The sequence below is a fragment of the Trichosurus vulpecula genome, chromosome 4, assembly GCF_011100635.1.
Source record: "Trichosurus vulpecula isolate mTriVul1 chromosome 4, mTriVul1.pri, whole genome shotgun sequence".
Taxonomy (NCBI): Eukaryota; Metazoa; Chordata; class Mammalia; order Diprotodontia; family Phalangeridae; genus Trichosurus; species Trichosurus vulpecula.
Window position 1 is genome coordinate 284538354 of NC_050576.1, and position 24073 is coordinate 284562426.

Here is a 24073-nt window from a genome sequence, read left to right on the forward strand (position 1 = left end):
GTTGTCAATTGGCCGGAGGAAAAAATTGGCTTAAGAAGAATCCGTTGTCAAGCAGCCAGAGGTGAAAGAAACTGAATCATCTCGTATACTGCTGAATCCATCATCCCCCCCCCTCCTGATTTCCGTGACTCTTCCATTATGATCCAATGTGTAAGCTGATGCAAACGCCAAGACACCGAATCAAGCCCTCATTCTAGCACTAGCACATATGCAAACTGGGGGAACACCCTGGAATTAACCCGTCGCCCCTGCCACTGTCCTCTTTGGCAAATCCTGTTTTTTGCACCCTGACTCGCTAGTCCGATGCCCACAGGACTAGCAAGGACAAGCCCATGAAGGTAGGGGAAGGGAACAAAAGCCAATCAATTCTAGTCCCCGCAGGTGCATACAGGGATGTGTGGATTGTCTTTATCCACAATGGAAATGGGTTTTTTTTAATTGAGGAAAATGCATTTCATTCCTCACAAGGCGCCCCGTCCTTGCCTTGGGCTTTTTCTTTTCTTTGTTTCTTTTGACACCAACCACAAAACAAACAAACAAGAAGACATAATAAAACAAACCGGATCCACACTCTCTCACCTGAGGCTGCACCTGGACCAAGGCCGGGGAGAGGTTGCAGGGATTGCGGAAACCGCTCACCTTTCTCCCCAGAGTTTAAAGATCGCTCTGGTGGTGTCCGGGCTAAGCATAGGGTGAGGGTGGGGCGAATATCCTAACGAGGTTTGCGGGGCTAGGATCCCTCCTCCCCACAGACGATCACATGGTGTGAAAGTGGGTGGTCCTGCGTGGGCGGGGAATTGGCCGCGTCCTGGGGCTTTCTTCCCACCTCTAAGCTGTTGTGTCCCTGACCAAGTGCGAGTATAAAACTCTCCTGGGAAGGTAGGAAGACATCTGGGCTGGTGTGCCGGTCTCTCTGCTTGTCTTCCTGCAGGCCTGGGATCTTTCGCTCTGTGGGTCAGAGACAAAGCGGCTCATGGAGACGGTGGCGAAGACCAAGAGCTGCCTGGCTGCAGGGCTGTTACGGAACCAAGTGGCTATCGTCACCGGCGGCGGCACAGGCATTGGCAAGGCTATAGCTGCCGAGCTGCTGCACTTAGGTGTGTCAGTGTGCCAGGCCTCGGCAGCACAACTGGGGACACTGAGAGGAAGGGGCAGAGTTAGGACCGAGGACGCTGGGAGATGCTGGGGGCAGTTTGGGGGACCGTGGGGATAAAGCGAGGACACCGAGGGCGAAGGAGGCAATGCAGAAGATGTCGAGGACAGACGGGTAAAGGGAGGGCACTGAGGCGAAAGGGTAGAGGCCGAAGGGTAGGAGTTGGTGGGACCCTGGGAGGTGAGGGTCGAGAGAACATGGAGAAGGGTCTGGGGACGATGTGGGAGAAGAACTGAGGGACATTAGGAGGAGAGGGAAAGGGGCTGGTGAGGTCACTGTGGAAGAAGGTTTGGGGAAGACGTGGAGAGGGCGATGGCTAATGGGACACGAACTGAGGGGACGGGTGGGAGGAGTGGGATAGGGTTTGCTTAAGAGGGACTCTGGAGTCAGAAATTGGGCGAGGAACAGGTTGGAGGGTCACCGGGGAGGAGGATCAAGTCCTGGAGGGTTCCTGGGGAGAATGGCAGTGGTTGGCAGGGGTCAGGTAGTTTTCTCTACTGAGAGGAATGGAACCTCTTTGAGGGGCATACTGGCAGGTGGTCCATTGATTGTGGGTCAAAGGTTGGAGGCCAAACTGAAAGCAGAGATTGTATTGGCATGCTAAGGAAAAACTGCTGATGCAGCATCAACTTCCAAGATGATAAGATTTACTTTTTTTAAAATTTATTTAACATATTTAGTTTTCAGCATTGATTTTCACAAGAGTTTGGATTACAAATTTTCTCCCCATTTCTACCCTCCCCCCCACTCCAAGATGGCATATATTCTGGTTGCCCTGTTCCCCAGTCAGCGCTCCCCTCTGTCACTCCCCTCCCATCCCCTTTCCCCTTCCTTTCTTGTAGGGCAAGATAAATTTTTACGCCCCATTGCCTGTGTATCTTATTTTCTTGTTGCATGCAAAAACATTTTTGTTTGTTTTGGGAAGGGAAGAGCGGAGAGAATTTGGAACTCAAAGTTTTAAAAAAGATTTACTTTTTATAACAATTCAAGCCTATACTCATGCCAATTGGCATCATTCCACCCACAATTTAGGATAAAGCAGTAACAACTTTCACAGAAGGAAGGTCAGTAGAGAAAGAGTCATTCAAGCTAGGAAAGGAGAGGCTTCTGGGGGAGTATTTGCCAAATAGCTGGCTAGTTTGTTATTGGAATGAGAAGACATTACCTGTGGAAGGGCAGGAGAAATAAAAGGAGGTGACCAAATTCTCTTAACAACTGTGAAAGTGGTCCTTTTAGACAAAACTGCAGGGATGAGGTAACCTTTTAGACCAGACTTCAGCTGTCTCTTGTCTGAGAACTAGGACAACAGTTACTCCAACAGTGAATCAGACCATCAGAGTTTACTGTGTTCTAGCATAGTTTGTTATATTATGTTTCTTCTTTAATAGCAGTGGGGAACTTTCCATTATTTGGTCACCAGATGGTGGGGGGTGAGGGAGGTTTTTATATTATTTGTTCAGCAAAATGTTGCAAAATGATTGTGGTTCCTATCTGGGGCCAGAGTCAGGCTTGTCTTGGAGTCTGCTGTGACTTGGGTTTGAAGGATGCTTTGCTCTTAATTGCTATATTGTAACTGTAGGCAAGGCCCTTAACTTCACCTTCAGATTTTTCCTCTGGAACACAGAAAAGTCTTTGAGCTTCTACCTGTCTTAGTTGTTGTGAAGATCAAGGGACAGACTATTTCAAAAAATGCTTTGCAAACTTTAAGCACTATATCTTTATTTTCTTGTCACTTTAGAAGTCACAGAAGGGACTGAGAGGAAAATGGGAAGAGGGTCAGGACATAGGTGAGGCATATAGGACTGAGAAAACAGCATTCTAAGTGTAGCAAAATGGATGGCATGAGGGTGTTACACGTTCTTGGTACTATATCAGCCTCAGTATGCCTGACATTATATTCATTCTCTTATTTTTATTTTTCATCCCCAGATCTAGAGAAATCAGGGCAGTTAACTGGTATACTGGATAGAGCTCTGGGCCTTGAGTGAAGAAGACCTGAATTCAAATTTGACCTTAGACACTTAATAGCTGTGTAGCCCTGGGCAGGTCATTTAACCCTGTTTGCCTTGGTTTCCTCATCTGTAAAATGAGCTGGAGATGAAAATGGTAAACCACTCCAGTATCTCTGCCAAGAAAACCTCAAATGGGGACAGTAAGAGTCCAACACAACTAAACAACAATAACGAATTTGGATATTTTCTTTCTAATTAATTAGCTTAAGGTTGAGAGTCTCATAGAACTGGTGCTGGAAGGCACCTTAGAGAGCATTTTGTAAAAAGCCTTTCGTTTAACAAATGAAGAAACAAAGGCTTCATTAAACCTGGTTACCTGACCTTCGATCTTGATCAAGAAAACTGAGTAAGTTTACTTCAATGAGGAAAAATGTGAACACTTAGAAAAAGAGACCTCAAAGCATACTAGCCATGTGACCATGGATAGGTCAGTTACCCTAGCTGGATCTCAGTTTACATCTGTAAAATGGGGATAATGGTATCTATAATAGCTACTTTAATGTTATGAGCTTCGAGTGCAAAAACAGGTAAAGTGTAACCTTTTGGACAATTATATAAATGTCAGTTATTATCGTCTAATTTTTCCATTCAGTCATCTGAGTGGGGTATATACAAAGATAAACAAGCTGTCTAACCACTCCAATACTCTACTGGTTCATTTCCCTTCTCCCAGTCCCTTACTATGAGTGTGCTATAAGGTTCTGCCCTGGGCTTCTCTTCTACATCTACATTCTTTCCCTTGTGATCTGATCCACAGCCCTGGCCTGTGCTCAATTGTCACTTCTTTGTGGATGACTCCAAATTATATATGCTACTTTCTCCCCTGAGTCCCTGGTCCACATTTCTCCCCACCTACTGAGCATTTTTGCAGATAGGTCCCACTAGGCCCTCTAACTCAACACATCCAAATCTGAATTCATCCTCCTCAATTTCTCCATACCTGCCCTCTTCCCCCTTCCAGTGTCCCTAGGTCTGTTGGTCACACCAACATCCACTTGGTTATTCAGGTTTGAAGCCTGAGGCACTAATTCTTTCTTCCCTATCCTTTTGTCCTAACATCTGTTTAGTTGTGAAGCCCTACCTATTGCCCCTGTGAAATATTTCTCATGCCCATCCACTCTACTCTGCTAACTATCCTGTCACCCTTATTCAAGGCTTTATGACTTCTTCCCAGACTCTTGACAACTCCCTGCCTCCATTCTTTCCTCTGGTCACTTGATCCTTTTAAACAACTGCCAAAATAATCTTTCTTGTCCTTAGATCTGACCATGTCACTCCTTCGCTCAAAAACTTTAGTGCCTCCTCATTGCATTTATGATAAAATAAAATTATTTTAGCCCAGCATTCAAGGCCATCTGTATCCTATTCCCAAATGACCTCTGCAGTCCTATTTATCTCTGGTGCCCCTTAGGTATCTATGTGCCAAGCCAAGCTAGTCACCTGTTCCTTAGTCTTTTCCTGGTCTCTTCTGCCTTTTCTAATTCATGCATATCATTCCCAAGACAAGACATACATTTTCTATGTAGCCCCATCTGCTCAAATCCCTCTCTTCAAGGCTCAGTCTAGGCACCACCTCCTCCATAAGGCCTTCTTTTCAGCAGTCCAGCTGAAAGGGATCCCACCCTCAAGTTTCTTAAAACCTGTTGTCTGGATTTATTCTTAGTACTTGTCACAGACAACATTGATAGATAGATAGATAGATCTTATTCTGTCTTGTTAGTGTGTAAACTCCTTCAAATCAGAGATTGTAATTGTCCTTTTGTGTAACTACCCAGTGCCTGTGATTTCTCTGACCTCTGATTTCTTCAGTTCTGTAAATTCTGTTGTAGAAGTTCCTTCTACCCATGAAGACTTACAATTCCTCTGTAACTTAGAGCTGCAGAGAGTTGGCAATGACAGAGAAAGGTTAAGTGAAGTCCATGGTCACAAAGCCAGCAGGTGTCAGAGAAGGGACCTCAGTTCTAATATTCCTGATTGTAAAAGTTGGCCCTTTATCCACTGCAGCACACTGCTTCTTTTGCCTTGCAAGTAGCAACTGCAGATAAATGTTTGTTGAATAAAAAGAGAAGAGAGCATTCTTGGGCTAAAAACTACAGTGTGAGAGCAAGGGCTATTTTCTTATTTTACATCAACCAATCAATAAACATTTATTAAGCACTTACTATATGACAGACACTGTCAAAAAAACTACCCTGGATGTATCCACAAGGAATTCTTTTATGGCAGAGATCCTTATCCTGAAGCCAACAGATCCCAAAGACCCTTGGATAGATTTCAGGGGTCCATGAACTTGTATTTTAAATATTTTGAGAAATGAATATTAATAATGTAATCCTATGTGTTTATTTTGTGTGTTTAAAAATGGTATTCTGAGAAGGGGTCCCTAATCTTCACCAGCCTGCCAAAGAAGGATCTATGAGAAAAAGATTAAGAACTCCTGTGTTATAGCAAAGGTATATAAACATATCATCAAGCTGTATTGTGAATATAGCAATATGGTATGAAACATATTACATAGGTAAGTTTGTATTACCTGAAGAAATCTGGACTTCATGGCCAGGGATACCACAGCTTTAATAAATGAGCACAAAAGTTATTTACATCTTATATTCTGTATTGTGCAGGGACACATTAGATTTTTGGGAGGTCAATATCACTGCTGTTTTAGAGATAGCCAGGCCCTTCCTGTCTTTCTGAATTCATGCAAGCAGTCCTTCAGAGGAATACCAATAGCACATTGGGTAGATTCTTTGTGAAAAGCTTATGGAAAGACAAATAAGAATTGTATGGAATGAGAATGCAAACTTTATGTGGGCTTTGATCTGTTAATGGGGTACCCAAACTCATTAGGTTATGGATTCACTGAAATATGTGTGATTACTGCTAAAGTTGGCAACAAGTAATAAGATTTTTTAAAAATTCAATTTGTTTTTTATATTCAATTTTATTCCCTAATAAGATAGATTTATTTGTTTGGTTTTCTTGCCAGAATGTAATGTAGTTATTGCCTCCCGTCGATTTGATGTATTAAAGTCTACAGCAGAAGAGTTGAATGCTGCCCGCCTTCCCTCCAACCCAGCTATTGTTACTCCCATCCAGTGCAATATTCGAAAAGAAGAAGAGGTAAAGTTCATAACTCTAATTTTTGTTTCTCTAAAAGTTATGAAAATTATGTGGAGAGTATAGTATGGTCCTAAGTACTTCTTTGATATATTTTTCTCATCCTAATGTCCTATTGATTAGTAAAAATGCTTGGGAAATTGTTTACTTCTCTTCGCCAATTTTTTCTGGTTAATATCAGATTAACTACAATTACTTTTTTCTTTTAATCCTTGTTGATAATTTTTCTAAACATAGTTTCCTTCCTTTTTAAGTATACTGTATTCAAAAGACGTAAATCTAGCAAACTATGTAGGCTATCACTAGCACCAATCTTAAGTTTATTAAACAAAATCAGCATCCTCCTTTCTGTGAGTGTACCAAAAAGGCAGAAGATTTTGCTGTGATTATTGAGTGGCAAGACAGAGGGGAAGGAGGAGTGAAGTAGAGAGGATACATGTGAAAAGCAGATTGTCTGAGGTGGAGTCAGCCACTTAGCTATGAGTGGTGAAAGACCATAAGAAGAAGAGAACTAACTCACTCACATTCTCTCTCTCTCTCTCTCTCTCTCTCTCTCTCTCTCTCTCTCTCTCTCTCTCTCTCTCTCTCTCTCTCTCCCTCTCCCTCTCTTCCTCCCTCCCTCCCCTCCTCCCTCCATCCCTCCCTGCCTCCCTCCCTTTCCCTCCTCTCTGTGTATATGTATATAAATATGTGCATATTCACATACATAAAATGTGTGTACATATGTAAAATGTATGCACACATATGTAAAAATGCATGTGTACACGCATAGTAATATGCATGTGTACATATATGTAAATGCATATGCATATCTGTAAAATGTGTGTATATGTGTGCAAAAATATAAAATGTATACTTATGTAAAATATATGTGTACATATATAAAATGTATCAATATATGTATAATGTGTGTACACATATATGAAATGTGTGTATGCATGTATATAAAATGTGTGTGTTCATGTATATAAAATGTGTGGATACATATATATAAAATGTGTGTATGCATATTTAAAATGCATGTATATACATACATATGCATACATATAAATACATACATATACATCTATAAAATATGTGTGTATAGACATATATACAAAATGTGTGTATATACATATATACACATATGCCTATGCATACACATAAATATATATATACACATATACACACACACTTCTAAGGGGAAAGAAAGAAGACATCTGGCAATAGATAATCATCAGACTATTAATTTATATTTCTATGCCATTCTGGAGGCAGCTAGTGTAGTGGATGTGGAATTAGGAAGCTCTGAGTTCAAATGTGCCCTCAGACAATTAGCAGTGTGAATTTGGGCAAGTCACATAACCTCAGTTTCTTCAACTATAAGATGGGGATAATTATAGCATAAATATAGGGTTGTTGAGAGGATCCAATGAGATGATATTTGTAAAGGCAATTTGCCCAGTTGCTAACACAGAGTAGGCACTATCTCTGACACATGGTAGGTGCTATATAAATGTTTACTACCTCCCTTCTAAAGTTTGGAAAGGATAGCCCTCACAATAGCCCTGGAATAATGTAGGGAGTACAGGTATTATTATTTCTGTTTTACAAATGGGGAAACTCTTGAGACAAGTGAAATAACTTCCCCAAGGCCACATATCTAAATGATAGAGCTACATTTGAACAATGCTTTCTTACTCACTTAACCTCCTTTGGCTGTAATCCACCAGAGAAGGAAATGGCAAACCACTACAGTATCTTTGCCAAGGCAATCCTGTGGACCATGGAGTCATGAAGAGTGGAACATGACTAAATGACCTGACAACAACAACAACTTCTTACTCCACATCCAATACTCTTTTGCACATTGCCTCTAGGGCAAGTATCGTTAGCTGCAGTATGAAGATCATGAAACTGGAGATCAGCACTTTGCCCACTGGTTGCAGTCATTGCCATGAATAAACATTGGCTGAGGCTGTGATGTGTGGTGGGTGAGAATGGGGATTCAGGCCCAGCATTATGATCTCTGGATGTTTAGAACTGGTTAGTAAGAGGCAGAACAATTGATCTTCATAAATACATTTTTTTTTTACAGATTTGTGAACTGCTGCCTTTTAGTTCCTTCTGATGTGTGTCTCCTGAGTTAGGGCCTGTTGTGGAGGGATTGCAGCCATGCTACTCTTCATCATTAGGTTAGCAGTAACAGTTTGGGTTCTTTAGCCAACTTATTTTCTTGTGCTTGTTTTAGGTTAACAATTTGGTTAAATCCACATGCTGTGGTTGAAACCAACCTGACTAGCACGTTCTACCTTTGCAAAGCAGGTAGGGATGGAACATACTCAGAGACACTAAGCCTTTCTTCATTTTTAGATCATAACTTCCCCTACCCCTGAGAAGTATTACTTGCACTGAGGTGCCCAATTTTTTTTTAATTTAATTTAAATTTATTTATTTAACATATTTGGTTTTCAGCATTGATTTTCACAACAGTTTGAATTACAAATTTTCTCCCCATTTCTACCCTCCCCCCCCCACTCCAAGATGGCTTACATTCTGGTTGCCCTGTTCCCCAGTCAGCCCTCCCCTCTATCACCCCCCTCCCCTCTCATCCCCTTTTCCCTTCCTTTCTTGTAGGGCAAGATAAATTTCTACACCCCATTGCCTGTGTATCTTATTTTTTAGTTGCATGCAAAAACTTTTTTTGTTTTTGAACATCTGATTTTAAAACTTTGAGTTCCAAATTCTCTCCCCTCTTCCCTTCCCACCCACCCTCCCTAAGAAGTCGAGCAATTCAACCTAGGCCACACATGTATCATTATGTATAACCCTTCCACAATACTCATGTTGTAAAAGGCTAACTACATTTTGCTCCTTCCCAACCCATCCCGCTTTATTGAATTTTCTCCCTTGACCCTGTCCCCTTTCCAAAGTGTTTGTTTTGATTACCTCCACCCCCATCTGCCCTCCCCTCCATCATCCCCCTGCCTTTTATTTTTTTTTTATCTTCCTCCCTCTTCTTTCCTGTGGGGTAAGATACCCAACTGAGTATGTATGGTATTCCCCCTCAGGCCAAATCTGATGAGAGCAGGGTTCACTCATTCCCCCCTCACCTGCCCTCTCCCCTCCTCCCACAGAACTGCTTCCTCTTGCCACCTTTATGCGAGATAATCCACCCCATTCTATCTCTTCCTATCTCCCTCTCTCAGTATGTTGCTCTCTCATCCCTTAATTTCATTTTATTTCTTTTAGATATCTTCCCTTCATCTTCAACTCACCCTGTGTCTGCTCTCTCTTTTACATATATATATATATATATATATACACACACATAAACACATATATATATATACATATACACATACATACACATACATACATATACACATAGATATATACATACATACACATTCACTTATAGGTATACATAAACATATATATATATATATGCATATTCCCTTCAACTACCCTAGCATTATGATCTCTGGACGTTTAGAACTGGTTAGTGAGAGGCAGAACAATTGATCTTCATAAATACATTTTTTTACAGATTTGTGAACTGCTGCCTTTTAGTTCCTTCTGATGTGTGTCACCTGAGTTAGGGCCTGTTGTGGAGGGATTCCAGTCATGCTACTCTTCATCATTAGGTTAGCAGTAACAGTTTGTGTTCTTTAGCCAACTTATTTTCTTGTGCTTGTTTTAGGTTAACAATTTGGTTAAATCCACATTAGATATCCATGGTAAGATCAATTTCTTGGTGAACAATGGAGGAGGTCAGTTCTTATCTCCTGCTGAACTCATCACTGCAAAGGGATGGAATGCTGTGGTTGAAACCAACCTGACTGGCACGTTCTACCTTTGCAAAGCAGGTAGGGATGGAAAATACTCAGAGACACTAGGCCTTTCTTCATTTTTAGATCATAACTCCCTCTACCCCTAAGAAGTATTACTTGCACGGAGGTGCCCAATTCTTAAAGGACCTTCGACTTTACAAGTGTGAATGTTCCCTGTACTGATGTACGTTGCAACCTCTCTACAATTTAGCACGTTATCTTCATAAGTATCTAAAAGTAGTTGAAATCTGGCCTCAGACACTTACTAGCTGCATGACCCTGGGCAAGTCACTTAACGTGTTTGCTTCAGTTTCCTCATCTATAAAATGAGCTGGAGGAGGAATTGGAAAAAAAAACAACATGCCAGTATCTTTGTCAAGAAAACCCCAAATGGGGTCATAAACAGTTGGACACAATTGAAACTAAACAACAACAACAATATTATAATAGACCAATAGTCCCACATAGTAATAGTTATATTATTAATTGGTCTATTAGAGTATTATTCTATTAAGTGTAATAATATTATGTTAGCTACATTATGTATAGTTATTCAGGCATTTCAATGGTGCCCTAATGCCCTGACCTCTCAAGGGTCCACACCTCCAATTTGGAAAACACTCATAGTTCTATACTATTATGGCACTGAAAACTGTTCTGTCTCTTTAGTGATTAAATACTTTGCATGTTGGGGTAATGGTCTGAACTGTGACCTCTCAGACATCAGAGTAAAGGGGTGCTGATGTAGAAAAGAGGTTTATACCAAAGGAAAGATTTAAAAGACTAAACTGATATGCCATTATTTAATCTGGAGAAGACAAATTGGAGGATTAACTGATCATCAGTCTTTATGCCCAGCAACAGTTTGCTAAGAAACATGGGGAATAGCTCAAAGTCACATGGATAGCAAGTGGCAGAACAGAGATTTTTACCTAAATGCTCTGATTTCAGGGTCACCCCTTATTACCCTGTGTTGTATGAAAATGATTTAATTTTATTGTCTTTGGAATAGTATTCAACTCCTGGATGAAGGAACATGGAGGGTCTATTGTGAACATCATTGTCACGTTAAGTCAAGGATTTCCTGGAGCAATGTAAGAATTTTTACATCCTTCTTTTTGTCTTGGAACTCTGCTTCAATTCTTTTAAATGGAGTTTTGATGCCTTTTGTGATTTCAAACTGCCTTCTTGTTCGTTTGGGGCTTTAGAAAGATACTTTTAAAGCATTCCCATGCACGTGGCACCATGCTAGGACCATCTTGGATTTGTGATTGCTTTTGTGGTCAGGTGTTAGGTGATGCAACCAAAGGATATGCTGAGCATCAACACACTTACTCTTCATAATCAGGACAGCTGCATGCTTATGGATGTCATAGATGTTTCTGATGATTTCATTTGTACCCTTTCTGTGTGTCACACCATTGACACAGTGTATATATCCTCCATCATCACCCTGCTTTTCCTCATTATGCTTTAACTATCTACACAGGACTCTAGGATAAAACCAGCTTTTTAGACTTTTTCAGATTTTAGAACTTTTTTGACACTTTTGGTATTACCTGCTGGTTGAATTATCTGTGAAACACTTGGGTAATATTTGGAGAATATGTCATTCTTTCATCTTGAGATGTTTTTCTGCCTCTTTCTTTCCACATTTCAGATGGGAGTTGAAAATCCTGTTTCTGGAGGGGAAGAGGGAATTTTTTCTAAAAATCTATCTCCTGATTGTTCATTCACTCTTTAAGGAACACCTATTCATCTTTATATTTATGATATAATATATGTGCAATCATGTAAAACATTTACATATTGGTAATTTTGTGCAAAAAGATTTAAAAAAGAAAGGAACAAGGAAAAGAAGGAAGGAAGAAAGATAGCATGGTTCAGTCTATATTCAGACATCAGTTCTTTCTTTGGAGGGAGAAAGCATTTTTTATCTTGAATCCTTTAGGATTATCTTGGATCATTGTATTGCTGAGAATAGCTAAATAATTCCTAGATCTTTATTGTACAATGTTACTGTTGCCATGTACAATGTTCTCCTGTTTTTGCTCACTTTACTTTGCATCAGTTCATGTAAGTCTTTCCAGGTTTCCCAATACCTTTTAAAAGAAGGGTTGCACTACTTATTTCCATAAGTTTGGTTTGAGACATACAAAATTTTCTTTTAACATCATTTGGTTTCCCTGAATAAATTCCTTGAATTTGCTTGAAGTACTAAGCTGTTTTGGCAGAGCCAAGATGGCTGCTGGAAAGCAGGGACTTGCTTAAGCTCTCCCCCAGTCCCTCCAAACACCTATAAAAAATGGTCTGAAGAAGTTCTAGAGCTGCAAAACACATGAAATAGCAAAGGGAAGCAGGGCTCCAGCCTAGGAGAGCCTGGATGGTCTCTGGGAAGGGTTTATCACACAGAGCTGGGAGCGGAGCAGAGCACAGCCCGGCATGGGCCATGCCAGGGCCGATCAGACTGCGAGGCAGAACAGGCTGTAGAACTCTGAATCAGTGATCTGTGGCAGTCACCAAGCTTCTCAATCCACAAAGGCCAAAGACAACAGAGAAGGTTAGTGGGAAAAGCTGTTGGGACGGAGTGAAAGGAGTTCATGGTTGGCCACACCCTGGGGGCTGCAGAGGCTGCTTCCACAGCTACAGCTGCAGTTGCTTAGGTTCCCAGGTCCACCTGGTAGGAGGAATTAAGCAGAGAATTAGAACAGTAGTGCAAAGCCTGCTTTGTCCTGCCTGGATCTAGGCTGCAATCCAGGGTTGGCAGTTCTTGGGGGAGGAGGAGCACTGGTGTGGCAGAGCTTGCTGTGTAGAAGTAGCTCTGAGAATAGCAGTGCAGCCCCTCAAGCTTGGGACAAAGTACTGTCTACTCTACAAGCAGTTGTACCCCAACAAAAAGCTCAAGGGTTAAGTAGTTGGCTGGGAACATGAACAGGCAGCAAAAATGGTCTCAGATTCAGACTCAGACTTTGGAATCTTTTTTTGGTGACAAAGAAGACCAAAATATACCACCAGAAGAAGTCAACAAAGTCAAAGAGCCCACATCAAAAGCCTCCAAGAAAAATATGAATTGGTCTTAGGTCATGGAAGAGCTCAAAATGGATTTGGAAAAGCAAGTAAGAGAAGGAGAGGAAAAAGTGGGAAGAGAAATGAGAGTGATGTGAGAAAACCATTAAAAATAAGTCACTGACTTGCTAAAGGAGACCCCCCCCCAAAAACTGAAGAAAATAACACCTTAAAAAATAGACTAACTCAAATGGCAAAGGAGCTCCAAAAAGCCAATGAGGAGAAGAATGCCTTGAAAGGCAGAATTAGCCAAATGGAAAAGGAGGTCCAAAAGTCCACTGAAGAAAATACTACTTTAGAAATTATGTTGCAGCAAGTGGAAGCTAGTGACTTTATGAGAAATCAAGATATTATAAAACAGAACCAAAGGAATGAAAACATGGAAGATGACGTGAAATATCTCATTGGGAAATCCACTGACCTGGAAAATAGTTCCAGGTGACATAATTTAAAAATTATTGAACTACTGAAAGCCATAATCAAAAAAAGAGCCTAGATGTCATCTTTCAAGAAATTATCAAGGAGAACTGCCCTGATATTCTAGAGCCAGAGCATAAAATAGAAATTGAAAGAATCCACTGATCACCTCCTGAAAAATATCCAAAAAAGAAAAGTCCTAGGAATATTGTCACCAAATTCCAGAGCTCCCAGATCAAGGAGAAAATACTGCAAGCAGCCAGAAAGAAATTTGAGTATTGTGGAAACACAATCAGAATAACACAAGACCAACAGCTTCTACATTAAGGGATCGAAGAGCTTGGAATGTGATATTCTGAAAGCCAATAGAGCTAGGATTAAATAGAGCTAGCTCAGCAAAACTGAGTATCATACTCCAAGGCAAAATATGGATTTTCAATAAAATAGAGAACTTTCAAGCCTTCTCGATGAAATGACCAGAGCTGAATAGAAAATTTGACTTTCAAACACAAGAATCAAGAGAAGCATGAAAAGGTAAACAAGAAAGAGAAATCATAAGGGACTTACTAAAGTTGAACTGTTTTGTTTACATTCCTACATGGAAAGATGATGTGTGTTATTCATGAGACCTCAGTATACATACATATATATATACACACACACACACACATAGACAGAGGGCACAGGGTGAATGGAATATGAAGGGATGATATCTAAAAAAATAAAATCAAATTAAGTGATGAGAGAGGAATATATTGAGGGAGGGAGAAAGGGGGAGATAGAAAGGGGAAAATTATCTCATATAACAAAGGCAAGAAAAAGCAGTTCTGTTGGAAGGGAAGAGGGGGCAGGTGAGGGGGAATGAGTGAATCTTGCTCTCATTGGATTTGACCTGAGGAGAGAATAACATACACACTCAGTTGGGTATCTTACCCCACAGGAAAGGAGGAAGGCCATAAAAAAGGGGTGGACGATAGGACAGAGGGCTGATAGGGGTTGGAGGTAATCAAAAGCAAACATTTTTGAAAAGGGATGAGGTCAAGGGAGAAAATTGAATAAAGGGGGACAGGATAGGAGGGAGCAAAATAGAGTCTTTCACAACATGAGTTTTGTGGATGGGTTTCACATAATGAAACATGTGTGGCCTATGTTGAATTGCTTGCCCTCTTAGGGAGAGTGGATGGGGAGGGAAGAGGGGAGAGAATTTGGAACTCAAAGTTTTAAAAGCAGATGTTCAAAAAAAAGTACTTTTTGCATGCAACTGGGAAATAGAATATACAGGTAATGGGGCATAGAAATCCATCTTGCCCTACAAGAAAGTAAGGGAAAAGGGGACGTGGGGGAGTGGGGTGACAGAAGGGAGGGCTGATTGAGGATTGGGGCAATCAGAATATATCTCATCTTGGGAGAAATGGGGAGCAAATTTGTAATTCAAAATCTTGTGGAAATCAATGCTGAAAACTATGGAATAAGAATCAATTGTATCAGTCCTGTAGGTAACCAGTTAAGTGTATACAATTTGTCTTCTTGTTGTTACATTTTCCTTGTTAGTCATAGGTACATTCTAGGTTAATATTAACTACAAAATAGGGCAATAGGCAAGTTAGAGATTCTATTAACAAATAGTTAAGTATTCTTTTAGTCAAAGTATTCTTTTATATAAAGAATATCAAATCACAAAACAAAACAAAAAGAAATACTAAGCTGTTTTCTGTCATCTTCCAAAAGACAGTCAGGTGGTATGGGCCCAAATATTTCTAAACAGGAGTGTCTGTTTAGAACTGTTCTTCTGTGACTTAATGTACCAGTTAGTTTTCATGTAACTAAGAATGATTAGTGGAAGTTAAATGAAGCCTTTAATTTTTTTTCTTTGATAGGCACAGTGGAGCAGCAAGAGCTGGGGTTGAAAATATGAGCAAAACTTTGGCAATGGAATGGGCCCCCTATGGAATAAGAATCAATTGTATCAGTCCTGTAGGTAACCAGTTAAGTGTATACAGTTTGTCTTCTTGTTGTTACATTTTCCTTGTTAGTCATAGGTACATTCTAGGTTAATATTAACTACAAAATAGGGCAATAGGCAAGTTAGAGATTCTATTAACAAATAGTTAAGTATTCTTTTAGTCAAAGTATTCTTTTAAGTGCAACAAAATTCGTAAAGAATTTTTCTAGTGCGTTAATATGTTTGTTCTTGTGCTTTAACTCTTTGAGAAAGGCTGGAGTCAGTGAACTTCAAGTCAAAGTGGTAAGAAGGGAGGAAGAGTAATAAATCTACAGACATAAAGCACTTTCACAATGTGAAATGTCTTTGGACAATAGATCTTTTTATTGGGAGCACATATTCTAAAAGGTACTGAGAAATAAAATCTTTCTTTGTTGACTCTTACTCTTGGTAGCAGAGCCTCTGACTGGCAGTTAGTTCAGAGACCCAGGTGTTCTGTATGTCCATGCAAGTGGGTAATCCACTTAGAGAGATAATTGTACCTCTATGACATCACTGAGAAGCAAAATAGTAGCTCTGTGAATCTATATCTAATCTCTTCTTCTGCTATTTAAATCTATATGGTGATAGTTCTAGTTGGAATTCAACCATTCTTTCACTTATTTTTTTTAACTTTTCCTTTTGTGCCCAAACCTAGGGAATAATTTATTCCCCAACTGCCTTTGGCAACTATGAAAAGGTTGGACTGACTCGGATGAACCAGTACTATCAATATTGCCTAGCTAAGAGATTTGGTGTTCCTGAGGAGGTAATATCTCTCTCCCTGTCCCTATCACTTTCCTTTCTCCCTCTCTCTCCCTCTTTCCCTTCCTTTCTCCCTCTCCCTTTCCATCTTCTTCCTCATGTCTCTCATCCTCTTTCCTCTCCTTTTCTCATCTTCCTTCACTCCCTCTACCTGTATCTTCTCTCTTTTCATACAGCCATAGAATGTTAGAGCTTCAAAGAACATTGGCGAAGGGAGGAGGGACAGAGAGAACATTTGAGGGAACATTGTCCTTTTCAGGTTTTAAAAGAACTTTAAATAGTTAATGGATTCACTAAAGTTTTTGGTTGATAAGCTCTTCTGGGATGCAAAATGCTCAGTTGATAGAAAGCAGTTGCTGGAAGAATAGACAGAGGAGAGGTTCTTGGTCTTTAGTGCCTTCAGATGTAGTTAGAGAAAAATTATAAATACCATATGCATTTCACAACTCCTTCATTTTGGGAGAAATGTATGTCTGCTCTTTCTCAGTCAATATAGTCTTTCAGATTAGTAAGCTCTAAGGCAGAATCCAAGTGGCTTAATTATGAATACCAGCTATCATCCAGCTTCCCTGAGTTAATTATGTTGAGATAATTGATTCAGCAATTTGGAGGATGTATATTTAAATGAATAGAAGGAAGACGTTTCATATATACCAGGGGGGACAGTACCTAAGGTGAATTTAAAAACAATAATTTTTTTATTCTGAAATATGAACAAAAATGATGCCAGCTATATGTTGAGAAAACATGAGCCCTATGTACTCAGATCTGAAGTTATAGGATAATTATATGGGTGGGAGTGTGTGCATACACATACTCACATATGTATGACAAATGAAAGTTCATTTTGTTGATTTCTTCAAGTCTGTTGAATCCATACAGGTATCTGATTTGATTCACTCAGCTCCCAATCTGTACTACTTCATATTTCACTATTAATTCTTTTAATAAATGCAAAAAAATCATCTTTTACCTTTTGCAATTTTTACCCACTTGTCCAGTAATTTCCACAATTGTTCAGAGAAAATCAACAAAGTAATGCTTAGTGAGGATACGTAAAGCACATATGCAGTCAGAATTTTGCTTTATGTTATGGTATTCAGGAGTTCCTAAAGTAGGAACCACATACGAATGTCTGCTTACTAGAAGCTGTACCATATTTCTGTTCAATAAAAGGGAAACAAAAAGGAAAACTTCCCAACAATGAAGATTTTGTAAAAAAATAAAATTGGTCCAGAAAATTGTTAGGTAAAACAGTTCATATGATCACTCGCCCCCTGATATCACAGAAGGGATTCAGTTTTAGGTACACATTGTATCTAAGAAGCTGTCTAACATTGTGATTCTGTGACATATATGGATATGTATATGCCTAAATACATAGATATGGATAGAAAAGTATTAATATCTACACACTTGCGCACATGAATGTAACATAGGCAAATTTTATTTTTTAGATCTCTTCCGTTGCATGCTTCTTGTTATCTCCTGGAGCTTCATATATTACAGGACACACGGTTGTTGTGGATGGTGGTAGTACTTTGTATTCCCGAAGGCTGGACATACCAGGTGAGTCATAAAGAAAAATCACTGAGCAAAAAGTTGGGAACTTGCAATATAAGATTTTGAATTTTCTTAAATGATTCCTTGAGTGGTAAGATGGCTCTCTCTCCCTTTTAAAGGGTACTGCAGGAAGGGAAACTTGTAAATCTATGATAATTAATTTGGAAAAGAAATTACCTTTTTATGTAAACTCTGCAGAATTTCACAATATAGAAAAGCATCTCTATCTCTCTGTCTCCCTGTTTCTCTGTCTCTCTCTGTCTCTCTTGCATGCACGCATGTGTATGTGCATGCATATGTTTCTGGGTCAGTCAGTAAACTCTCTTTTCATATAGCCATAGAATGTTAGAGCTTCAAAGAACATTGGGGGAGGGAGGAGGGACAGAGAGAATATTTGAGGGAACATTGTCCCTTTCAAGTTTTAAAAGAACTTTAAATAGTTAATGGATTCACTATAGTTTTTGGTTGATAAGCTCTTCTGGGATGCAAAATGCTCAGTTGATAGAAATCAGTTGCTGGAAGAATAGACAGAGGAGAGGTACTTGGTCTTGTAACCAGAATGGACTTTGTTTTCTTTGAATGACTCAGCTTACCTCATTGAGCTTCCCTGGACACTGGGGCTTGCTCTTCCGGGGCAGGAAGCCCAGCGACCATGCCAGGAATCAGAGAACTTCCTGTGTGATGAGTCATGGGACTGGCTGAGGGGAGGTGTGTTACCTGGTCTACGTTAGGGGGAGGGGACAAGTGAAGAACCAATCGGCCCTGGTCGTTCAGGCGGCGCTTGATGATGTCAAAAACTCTATAAGAGGGGAGAGGACAGCTTGAAGATCCTCTCTTCCTCTTCCGGTTGGAGCCAGAGATGCCTACAGCCAAAGCTGAGCTGCTGGTAGCAGAGCTGACTGGAGTGCTGAGCAAGGACTGGAGGCCAGTGGGTATCTTCTTACGGTAGAGGGAAAGCATGTATACGATTTTGCCTTATACTATCTCACTTCTCTGTGGCCTCCTGGTTACCCTTGTGAGGTGGACTTATTGGGCCTGGAAGCTTTTGATCAAAATATCAAAATGGGGATGCTGGTTTGTGGGCTTGTTACTGTGGAGTGTAAATACATGCTTTAGTTCTCCTGCCTTCTGCCTAGAGAATTCCTTATATCCTGCGGTTCCGGACCTTTTAGGCACATATGAGATTCTTTTTGAAATCATAAATTCTGCCTTTCTAATATAGGCCTTTAGTGCCTTCATATGTAGTTAGAGAAAAACTATAAATACCATATGCATTTCACAACTCCTTCATTTTGGGAGAAATGTATTTCGGCTCTTTCTCAGTCAATATAGTCTTTCAGATTAGTAAGCTCTAAGGTAGAATCCAAGTGATTTAATTAGGTATACCAGCTATCATCCAGCTTGTCTGAGGTAATTATGTTGAGATAATTGATTCAGCAATTTGCAGGATGCATGCTTAAATGAATAGAAGGAAGACATTTCATACATACCAGGGGGATATATAATGTAATAAATGTTTGTTGACTGACTAACTGGGTAGACATATAGCCCCCCAAATAACTATATGCAGCCAAATGTTTGACTAGTTGGAATGATGCTCAAAGTCGGTACTAAGTAAAAATAAAGGATAAGGTTGAAAAGGCATTGCCTGCAATGTTAAATAATGTTGTGCTACTAAAAGAACCTGTTGATGCTGATAATTGGAATCTGTGTAAAAGAAAAGACATTGACACTGATTATCAATATGTTTCACAAAATGTTAACAAAAATGCTAAGCCAATGTAAAACAAATCACAGCTAGGAAGTCGAAACAGCTCAGAACCTTGTTAACAACCCTTGAAACCTTTGCCAAATAGAGAGATATAGCATCCAAGGGTAATACAATTTTAGGACAGAAATTACTTTGCAAAATGTTACAGGGGAGGGTGATGGAAAATTATGAGTGGGATTACCTGAAAAAATGGTATAGAGAAATAGAGGGGAAAACAAGACTCAAAAAAACTTTATGTGGGTCAGGGTTGGGGGCGGCCACAGCGGACAGTGAAGGGCAGCGGCTGCGGTGGGTCCTACGGTGGGGATTTCAATTATGGCAGGTCCAGAATCTGACAGTCAGTATCAGTTCACTGGTTTTAAGAAATACTTCAATTCATACACCCTTAATGGCAGAAAGAATTATGTACTGGCCACTTATGGAGGAATCGCTCTGCTCATACTTTACTTCAAGGCAAGGTCTAAAAAAACTCCAGCTGTGAAAGAAACATAAATGGAGCCCAGTATATGTGTGTGTGTGTGTGTGTGTGTGTGTATACTTTGTCCATCAAGTTCCCTGGCTAAAGGACCTGCTGTCAACTTAGCATGTAATCTATAGCTCTTGAAATAAAACATGAACTCAGAAAAAAAAACTTTATGTGAGAACTAAGTCAAACCATCTTGAGAGAATTCAAAGATAGGAGGACAACAAACCAGCAAACATGGAACAACTGTAAAAATAATTTGTATTTCTATAACAAATTACTTTCATCTTGAACTCTCTTCTCTTCATCTGATAACCCCTTGACATCATCTGTCTGCAGATGACCCCCAAATATATATTCGATCCCAGTGTCTCCCTGACACTTCAATCCCACATCATCAGCTGCTTATTGGATATTTCAAACTGTATGTCCTTAAAACATCTCAAAATTCAACTTGTCTTAAACTGAACTCATTCTCTTTCCCCCACAAACCCTCCTCTTTTCTTAATTTCTTGTTTCTGTTGAAGCTACCACCATCCTTCCAATCTCCTAGGTTCTTAACCTTGGTGTTATCAACTTCTCACTTTTCTTCACGCTAAATGTTAACTCAGTTTTCAAATCTAGCCATTTCTACCTTCACAAGACCTTTCCCATTTGACCCCTTCTCCCTACTCATACTGTTCAGTCCCTCATGACTTCTAGCTTAGGTCATTGTAGCAACCTCCTTTTCAGTCTTTACTTCAAGTCTCTCATCACTCTATTCCAACTATATATATTCTTGCCAAAGTAACTTTTCCTTAAGCACAGATCTGACTGTATGACTCTACCAGTCAAATCCAGTTTTATACCCTGTTGCTTCTAGAATAAAATATAAACAAACCCTTCTATTTATCTTTTAAAGGCTTTCACAACTTGGCCTCAACCTATCTTTCCAGTCTTATTGGACATTATTCTTCTCCCAACATTCTAACCCAGCAATTCCATTTGTATGCGCACGCGCGCACACACACACTCACACTCACACATACAAACAGACACTCAAATTTGAATATAATAGGAGGAAACAAGTGGACTGGCTTGAATTTAGGAAATTATCTATAGATTTCAGTGATCCTACAAATTTTTTTAACACTAATATTCTGATAATTATATGGCTACAAATCTTAGACTACCTTAGTCTCTTAAGAATCAAAATTTTGAGGGATTGAGAGGGTGGTGGAAAGATGTAGTTGGCCTTAAGTAGGCTGTCTGTCTCTCTGTCTGTGTATCTATCTATCTATCTATCTGTCAGTCTACTTAGCTATCTACCTACATCCCCTCAAATACACATACATACATGTATACATATACATACATACATAAAACCAATTGTGACTGTAATATACAAGATTATATAAAATATGCTATTCAACAAGTATATAATTAGAAATTTATGTGGTAAAGGCAGAAAGACTACCCCACTGTGACGCTGTAAGCATGGGAACATAAAAGAATTAGAGCAGGGTTTTTTTTAACTTTTTTTTGGTGTCATGACCCTTCATCAGTCTGGTGAGGCCAACCTTCTCAGAATCATGTTTTTAAATACATAAAATAAGATACATGGAATTACCAAGGAAAACACTTTTATAGAAATACAATTATAAAAAGAATTTTTTTTAGTTTCTGGTCCCTACGTTAAGAGCTCTTAAGCAAAAGAAAGTCCTGATATGTAGTGACTAGATCCTTTTTGAAGGATTTATGGTTTGGACAAGAATCCTGCTGGATAAAGTGTGGGTTAGGAAGGAAGGAAACGGGCATTTATTAAATACCTACTGTGTGCCAGGCACTGGGTAAGGGCTTTAGAAATATCTCATTTGAACCTTACAACCCTGGGAGGTAGGTGCTGTTATCTACATTTTTAAGAATGAGGAAACTGAGGCTGAGAGAAGTTAAATGACTTGCCCAGGGTCACACAGCTAGGAAGTATCTGAGGCTAAATTTGAACTCAGGTATTCCTGACACTAGGCTGAATGCTCTATCCACTGTGTCACTTAGGAAGTAGTACCCATGTTGTCAAGCTTCTGGATCTGTTGAAGCATGGAAGCATATTGGTCTTCGTATATAAGCTACTTCCCTAAAATGAGATCTTTTTAAAAAAATACTGTCACAAACAAAAATAAAATCCCCAAACACCAATTATATAAAGCGCATATTCTATTTTTTACAGGCCAGATTTTAATTAAACAGTATGACCTCTCTTCAGACCAATACCATGTAATATCTTAATGATATGTGTTAATTTAATCTTAATTAATGGATGTGCTCAATGTTCTGATGATGGTTGGGTTTCCCCCAGGAGTTGTAGAGGATTTGTTGGAGAGACACTTCCAGGCATGGGTTAGGTTTAGGAATATGTTTATTTCCTAAAAAGAAAAAAGTTCACACATTTGCCAATAATAACTTAAGAGTTATTTCACTCATTTAATCTTAACAGACCATGACAACTGGCCTGATGGACTATGGGACCTTTCCACAGTCAACAGATTGAAAGCTTCCTTTAAGGAGAAATCCCACCTTTAAACTGAGGAAAGTAAGAAAACGAAGTCTTTTCCACTTTTAATGAAGAATGGATTTTAACATTTTCTGAGAATTTATACTTTTTATGGAAAATTGCTTGCTGCATTAAAAAAATTACAAATCATATTTTTGCACAAAGAATGATTCCAATGATTTTAAAAACATGCCTTGACCTATATGTCTTTTTAATGTTTTCAGAATGTTGATGCAGATTAGAAAAATGTAAACCTCAAGTAATCACCTCTCGTGCCTTGATTCTTACCCCTTAAAATGAGGAATATAGGGAAATATAAACAACGTACTTGTTTGTGGTACATTACCCCTTTGAGCAATTGAGTGAAGCAAAAAATAAACTAAGAATGATTAACGGTAGTATTCTCTTTTCCTTCTTAGATTTATTTTATATCCCCAAATGAAAGAGCAAGTCTGTTGGGATTGTTGATTTTTCAAGCACTTTTACATAAGTCAGTCGTTTTGGCGTAGCAGTGTCTGCTTTCTTTTTATCAATAAACATATTATTTTAAAAATAGTATCTGTTTTTGTTTTGCTTCTAAAACCAACCCAAGTATAAGCCCCCTCTATCACACACATACTCACACATATGAAAATAGCCACTTTTGAGATGTGCATGAGGGAAGGTAAGGGTAACTAGGAATGCAGAATATTCAGAGGAGAGCCAGGTTTCTGTGACTGCAGAGAGATGGAAGACTATGAGAGGATCATAAATCAAATGAAAGGCCATTTTTGTGTTTTTTTAATTTAAAAATTTTATTAATTTCTTTGTAATTTTTACATTTTAGTCATTTTCCTCTATCCCTTTCCCCTAGTACCCAGAGCTTTCTCTTACAATAACAATGAAAAAAAGTTAAGCCAAATACAGCAACTCTACTGCCCACATCTGTCCCATTTGTCCTCTATTGTTATCTGACCTGGATTTATTGTTGGACATTATATTTATTATGAATTTAGTTGCTTTTTGCATTTCTTTTCTTTATATTATTTTAATAATTGTGTATTTTTTCTCTGGGTTTTGGTTATTTCACTCTCCATAAGTTCATACAAATTGAAGGGCCATTTGTTGGGGAGGACAAGGCCATACTTGTTCTGTGTGACTAGGACTTTAGGAAAGATTCTAAATGTTTGCTAACTCTTCCTTTAAGAATACATTTTCAGAGTTTGCAAGGAGTCAAATTGAAACTCTCTGACTTATAATTAATATTCTACTTCCCCCCCTTTTTTGAAAATTAAGACAATATTTCTTTTTCTCCAGGCCCATAACATTGCTCCCATTTTCCACAGTCTTCTCTCTTTTTTGTGGTGAATTTTTTTAATCCTGAACTTAACACCAAACAAAATGGAAATTACATGTTTGTAGTAGAATAGGAAGAATATAC

The 24073-nt window shown here is 39.2% G+C and overlaps 2 protein-coding genes across 2 annotated transcripts; both read left to right on the forward strand.

The window, feature by feature from the left end:
- Positions 1-765: 765 nt before the first annotated feature.
- On the forward strand, positions 766-23051 carry LOC118846295 (peroxisomal trans-2-enoyl-CoA reductase-like). Its single transcript, XM_036754663.1, has 8 exons — positions 766-1097; positions 6155-6288; positions 9968-10133; positions 11110-11191; positions 15458-15554; positions 16220-16330; positions 17784-17895; positions 22597-23051. The coding sequence occupies exons 1-8, from the start codon at positions 974-976 to the stop codon at positions 22680-22682; spliced, it is 912 nt and encodes a 303-aa protein (XP_036610558.1). The 5' UTR covers positions 766-973; the 3' UTR covers positions 22683-23051.
- LOC118846296 (ATP synthase membrane subunit DAPIT, mitochondrial-like) lies at positions 19945-20291 on the forward strand. Its single transcript, XM_036754664.1, has one exon. The coding sequence runs from the start codon at positions 19976-19978 to the stop codon at positions 20150-20152; it is 177 nt and encodes a 58-aa protein (XP_036610559.1). The 5' UTR covers positions 19945-19975; the 3' UTR covers positions 20153-20291.
- Positions 23052-24073: the final 1022 nt, after the last annotated feature.

Excerpts from the sequence above, each read along its gene's own strand:
- LOC118846295 (XM_036754663.1), top strand. The coding sequence starts at position 974 with ATGGAGACGGTGGCGAAGACCAAGAGCTGCCTGGCTGCAGGGCTGTTA. Across the intron at positions 10,134-11,109 it reads GTTCTACCTTTGCAAAGCAG|TATTCAACTCCTGGATGAAG; the intron begins GTAGGGATGGAA and ends TCTTTGGAATAG. Across the intron at positions 15,555-16,219 it reads GAATCAATTGTATCAGTCCT|GGAATAATTTATTCCCCAAC; the intron begins GTAGGTAACCAG and ends GCCCAAACCTAG.
- LOC118846296 (XM_036754664.1), top strand. The coding sequence starts at position 19,976 with ATGGCAGGTCCAGAATCTGACAGTCAGTATCAGTTCACTGGTTTTAAG.